Here is a 5,886-nt window from a genome sequence, read left to right on the forward strand (position 1 = left end):
TTTTTTTTCCTCCCACAGGACCAGCGGCAGACTGAGTCTATTCAGTTGCTGCAGGGCCAGCTGGAGAATGTGACTCAGCTGGTTCTCAACCTGTCTGTCACAGTCAGCCAGCTGCAGACTGAGGTAGATACAATGCTCCTGGCACACAATATATCAAACTGAGTACAATTAGTCTTTTCCCAGGACCAAGTCATTAGGATGTACGCAGTGTTTGAGAAACCTCATTAAAGCTACTAAACATGTTGGTTCTTTCAACTTCTGCAATACATGTCTGAATGTGTTTACTTGTTGTTTTAGTTATACTTCATTTACTACGTCTGTCAGACAGTGCCAGTGTTTTGCTAATGAGATATTCATTGGTCTGTCTCCTAGGTGTCAGACAGGCAGAACTACCTGCTGCTGTCTCTGGCGTTGTTTCTGTGTCTCGGCCTGCTGCTGTTTGCCAACTACTGCCGCATCTCCACTATTCCTCCAACCATCGATCCAGAGCCACCCATAGCTAAGAGCTACACCTACTGCTGTCCTGAAAGGTAGCAAGAACATCGTATAGTTTAACATTCTGCTGTAAATGTATATAATGAAAAATCTTTATGACACAATCTTTACATCCATGATGACAAAGAAAAAGATTTAGTGGAGAGCACAGATGTGAATAAGCACTGAGTGGCATCTCCAAATGGGCTATTACAGCTTATAGGCAGAGGTTGCTCAGTGGAGGTACTCATTAAGCCAGTTTATTGATACAATTATTCATCTCGAGCATCGCCGCTGGAATCTTAAGTGATCACACCGCTGTAACTCATGTCTTGGTAAACGTGCTACATGCAGTCTTTTTCCTCAACTGTTACTGTGTCCTTTTAATAGGCAGTTCTCTTCCTGTGATGAGACGGGCTTGAAGAGGAGTGCATCCTATCCACTCATAAATTCTGAGTCATTCCAGTTAGCCACCACCGAAGGTACGGTTCTACTACACAGGTGCTACCAGGGTAATAATAATACTAATCTGTTTCAAGGTTTCTCTCATATATCTTGAACAGTAGCTAATCAATGCAGAATCCAACCATTCTTTATCTTGGTAGAAATTAACCTCATTCTTTGGCTCACAGGCCCAGAAATGCTGCATGCAGAGGAGACACAGGGTCTTTGTCCAGCCAACAGAAAGGTGTGAAGACGAATTTATTGCAGTGCAGAATATTAGTGTAAAATATCTGCTTCAAATACTGGTGCTAACTTATTATATATATATATATATATATTATATATCTATATATATTATATAGTTGCTAACCAATGTTTTATCTCACAACTTTTACCCACACAGAGGAGACGCCGTAAAATGAAACCCTTGGAAAAAGTGGAGACTCTGAAACCCTCTTTTCATGCTGCTCAAGAACTGTGTAACGGAGGTGTTTTATGTAACGGTGTGCCAGTCACCACAAACCCTACACCCCTCACAAAAAGGTTACTTCAACCTGTGTTTAGAGACTCACCGTCAGAGGGCAGCTCGGAGGCATCTTCACATTCAGATGACCCCTCCTTCTGTGGCATCACCACAGCTTGCAGCCGAATCTGTGACGGGCACCCTCCCCCCAGGACACGGGCGGAGAAGCGGGCATTAAGGCGCAGGCGTCCGAAGCCCAGTTGCGCAGTGGTGGACTTGCTTCAGGCCCCAAGGAGGGACAAGAGCGAGCCATTACCTATCTCTACCATACAGGACCTCATGAACAGGAAAACGGAGCAAAGCTCTGGGAAATTTGGGGTGAATGTTGCCCTTTCAGGTCCTGTTTGACATCTCCACTCCTTCTCACTGACTGCTTCACTCTTTCCAAAAGAGGATGGATGTTAATATCTGTAGCCACAGGCAGCTTTAAGCTTTGATATGAGACAATCCTTTCACTCTTACTTTAGTTTCGTTTTCTGTTTGTGTTCTGTGTTCGGTTCTTGTCAGATGTTTATATTTGTTATACTTAAAATCAAAGAAATGTCTTCCCAGCTTCCAATAAAGCTTTTGTTTGGAAATACAGACTGTGACTATACCCCCTACAAATGTAAGAAAATTATGAGTATTATTATACTAAACGTACCTTTTATTTCCTAAAAAATCAGTTCTGACCTCTTAGTGAACCTGCTGTCAGGACATTGCATTAAAATTCCAACAGGACCTTTTCTTTAGTCAATTTACCTTCACAATAAAAGCACAGAAACTCACTGAAATTTTTTTTGGGAGTACAGAAGACATATCAAAGTATTTGGGAATTTTTATATTGAAAGTGGAAAAACAGCTACAAAACTCAAACAAAAGGAACCATTGTACGATTGTCTATTGTTATTGACTGAGAGAGAAGGAAGAAAGCACGCTCATTATTATGCTTAAAATATTCCTCACAAAAGAGATTCATTTATCATCAATTGCACTCACAGTCCAGTACGTATGGCTGGATGGTTGTGAGGCAAAAGTTGCTGATAAAATACACGAAAATGTTGCGTGACTCACCAAAAATTTAGGATTGGGAAAAAACAATTAGTTATATGAAAATGTAATTCCTGCTTCTGCCTTCTACACTTTTTAAAATGCCATGTTCTCCCCTCAAGTTGCTGCGTTGTTCTGTGCTTTTTTCTACTGCAGAATGAAGCTGAATTCTAATGCCAAGTGATGCTGTGAATGCTATCAAGGAAAAATTTAAATCAAAGGCTCAGATGGATTTGAGGTCAGACCTTAGAGCTGCAAGAATCCACTACACTCAAGTACCTTGAGCAGCCCAGTGAGCCCCTCCTCCCAGCCTCAGGAGTGTTGTTCAGTAACTGACCCTGAGCTCTGGAGGAGAATAATGTTCCTCTCCCAGTGCAGAGAGAGAGAGAATTTCTTCAGTGAGATAACACGGTGTTATTGAAAGGTACTGGAAACAACTTAGGATTGTTCACTGCTGCTGACAGAATCTGTCTCATAAGGTGTTTGTGTGTTTTTGAGTAACAGATTCAGTAGGTTTAACTTGCAGGAATACAAGCCCTGCAGTTGATTACAATAACAATGGCGTAATATAAGAGCCTGAGACACCTGTGGGGGGGGAGGAAGACCAGCAATATGGCTGAAATTCCTAATTAGGTCACACAATCTGTCTGGTTGTAACATCCTTTATGTGTCACTGACATCTGATGCAAATGCGTTCCTGTGATTTTGCACTGATTCTTTTAGCACATGGTTCATTTTGCAAATCTTCTCAACCTTTAAAAATATCTTAGAGTTAAAGCTGTTACTGGGAGAAAACACAAGCAAAGTGGGTGAGACACACAGGATCTCTCTTATGTAAGTATTGCTTTGTCCAGCAGGGGGCAGCGTAATCTCGGGATAAACCTCCGTTGTGTGATTTTTTTGATCTACCATCACCAGCATTTTCCATGTGATGAGTCATTACACAGGATGGAAGTAAATTAGTTCAAGGGCTAATACTGCTCTCCACCATGCTGCTGGAGCCACTGAAACTGCTGTCCTTATTATCCTGGCTGTGTTCTGTTATTAAAATGTACTCAAGGAATCTTCAGACCAAATGTGCTCCCTGTTTTACAGTGAACATTTGGAGTGTCTTATGGAAAACAGAACACTAACTGAAAATGTGTTTGAAGACAGCATCTTTTGATGTCTGCCTCAACCAACAGCATTTATCATAAGACTCCAGCTGTGTTTTTCAAGTTGAAAAACTGCATTAGTTCCATTACTTTTACACAAACACTGTCTCTTGCTTGCTGTGGTCAGGCACGGTCAGAGCTGTGGTGGATGTGAGAAATTAGGTTAAAACCTCTTTATTTATCTGACCCGGTTGGGTAGCAGGAGTCTTTCAGAGATAAGCGTGCCTGATGCTCTTTTTTTCCCTTCATTTTGTTAACAGAATTCCTAGGTTTCTCTTTGCCCTGCCTCGTTCCAAAGATTATCTGTAAATGCAGGGCTGCAATCCTCTTTTCCCGGACACTCTGTTTTTATCCAAGGTCTGTTTTGGACTGAATATTCTCAGCGTGCTGTTGTGTCTGTATGTTTTTATTTTGGTGTACAGATGTCTGCTCTATATTTACTGTTACCAAACTCTCTGTCTTGCCTGATTCCTGTCAAAATTGGAAAAAAATTAAATTATTTTTCTAACACTCTAAATACTTATTTATTATTATTTACATATGTAAATTAACTAACATGACTAACTCATTCTAACCCAAACCATGATGTTTTCCAAACCTAACCTTTTTTTAATGCCTAAACCTAACCAAATTGTGACTATTTCACAGCGTTACCCACATATTATTGTTACAGTGACATTCATCTTCCTCCACATTTAAATATACTAAGGTATTAAGGGCAAAAAAACTCCAGGGAGACTGTGTATTTTCAGAAAAACAGACCTTCAGAGCAGTGGGCTTTTGTTTTTGGGATAACGGGCTGTCAGATAAATGGGCTTTCGGTTCAATGGGACATTTGTCGGACTGTTGGGGTTTTGGTATAGTGGGTCATCTGAACAAGACTGAAGGTGTGTGCATTTATAAAGCAAAGCGAAATTCCGCTTGTGTTTGCTCAAACTCGATGGCTGGACCATCTCTGCAGAGTCTGTTTATTTGCCCCAAACTGTGCAGACGGTAGCTGTAAGTAAGCGAGCAGCTGACCGTGTGTGCTGTTAGTGTGTGCGATGCATGCTTTGCTCAGACTCTGACTGATGTCAGAACTCGCCAGGAGCTCCAGGACATTCTGTTATTTCTGTCGTTCTCCTATTTCCTCTAGTCTCTGTATATGTTTATGATGTAGCTCGAGTTTTTTGTTTTTTTGCCGTCCTGGGCTTCTGTTCACACCACTCATGTCTTTCCGTTGACTTTACATGCAATTGCACAGGATCTAAAATAGTGTGTTCTGTCTGAACACACCTGGAGGTAATAACCTCGGGTGGAGAGGGTTGTCTTTGGTTAGCTTTGAGACTAAGAAACTATATAACAGTCCCGCTCTACAAACCGGGAGCATAGGGGCATGGAAAGATGTGGGCATTTACCGGGCAGGATGGGTCACACAAAATTACACTGTTGGATGCATTATGGGAAAGGTAGTGTTTTTGAAGATTTTTTTTTGAAAATCAGGGTAACTTGGCCTCTGTTGTTTTGATTTCTGTTCATTTTTTGATCTGTCTCTCTCAGTTTTATAGAAGTATAATAGTAAATTATTGGAGCATCCCTTACATGAATGCAAATTTTTTTGCCATGCTTGCATCGTGGCTCTAGGGATGGTCCCGACTGAAATATCTCAACAATTATGCAGATAACCGTGAAATTCTGTACATATTTCCGTGGTGATCAGCATTGGCATTTACATCATGAACATATCATGCTAATGTTAGCATTTGATTCAAAGCTCCACAGTGCCGAAGTATGGTCTCACAGAGCCACTAGCATGGCTGTTCACGCTTGGTGAGATAAATCGGAAAAATCTGGCATTCACAGTTTGTTTCTCTGGTCTTTCAGATGCTGTAAGACTGAAGTGGTCATCATCAACAGGACAATGTTCACCCACTTGTGGGTGTATGTCCATGTGTGTAGGTAGGTAAAGCTTTTCAAGTGCCAGTTCTCGTTGGGTCTGAATGTTCGCCTGTCCTTTAAAAGGGCAAACACTCTAACCTTCACTTTCTTTTCCCACCTATCTAGTTTTATCATTACTTCCCTTTTTCTCTGCATATCTCTTTATGGATCAACTAACACCTTTAGATGTATATTTTTTCCCAGTGCTCTTTACCTTCCATTAGCTCTACTCTTTTCCTCTCACCACACATACTTTATGTATACTTTATTTACAATTTCTGTCATAGATCCTCCCATCCCCTCCCTCCGCCATCTTCATGAGTCTTATTGCTCATTTCCTTCTTT

The 5,886-nt window shown here is 41.1% G+C and overlaps 1 protein-coding gene across 3 annotated transcripts in view; it reads left to right on the forward strand.

Moving 5' to 3' along the window:
- Nucleotides 1-2,019, forward strand: part of LOC118334670 (SUN domain-containing ossification factor-like) — a 14,065-nt gene extending 12,046 nt beyond the window's left edge. For all 3 annotated transcript variants that reach the window (XM_035670690.1, XM_035670691.1, XM_035670692.1), the window contains 5 exons: nucleotides 19-123; nucleotides 373-530; nucleotides 865-956; nucleotides 1,107-1,162; nucleotides 1,322-2,019. In XM_035670690.1, coding sequence (XP_035526583.1) covers nucleotides 19-123; nucleotides 373-530; nucleotides 865-956; nucleotides 1,107-1,162; nucleotides 1,322-1,789 — 879 coding nt within the window. In that variant the 3' untranslated portion in view covers nucleotides 1,790-2,019. The remainder of the gene's footprint in view (nucleotides 1-18; nucleotides 124-372; nucleotides 531-864; nucleotides 957-1,106; nucleotides 1,163-1,321) is intronic.
- The last annotated feature ends 3,867 nt before the right edge of the window (nucleotides 2,020-5,886 follow it).

This window comes from Morone saxatilis, unplaced genomic scaffold, assembly GCF_004916995.1.
Source record: "Morone saxatilis isolate NCDOM2014 unplaced genomic scaffold, NCSU_SB_2.0 Contig23, whole genome shotgun sequence".
NCBI lineage: Eukaryota > Metazoa > Chordata > Actinopteri > Moronidae > Morone > Morone saxatilis.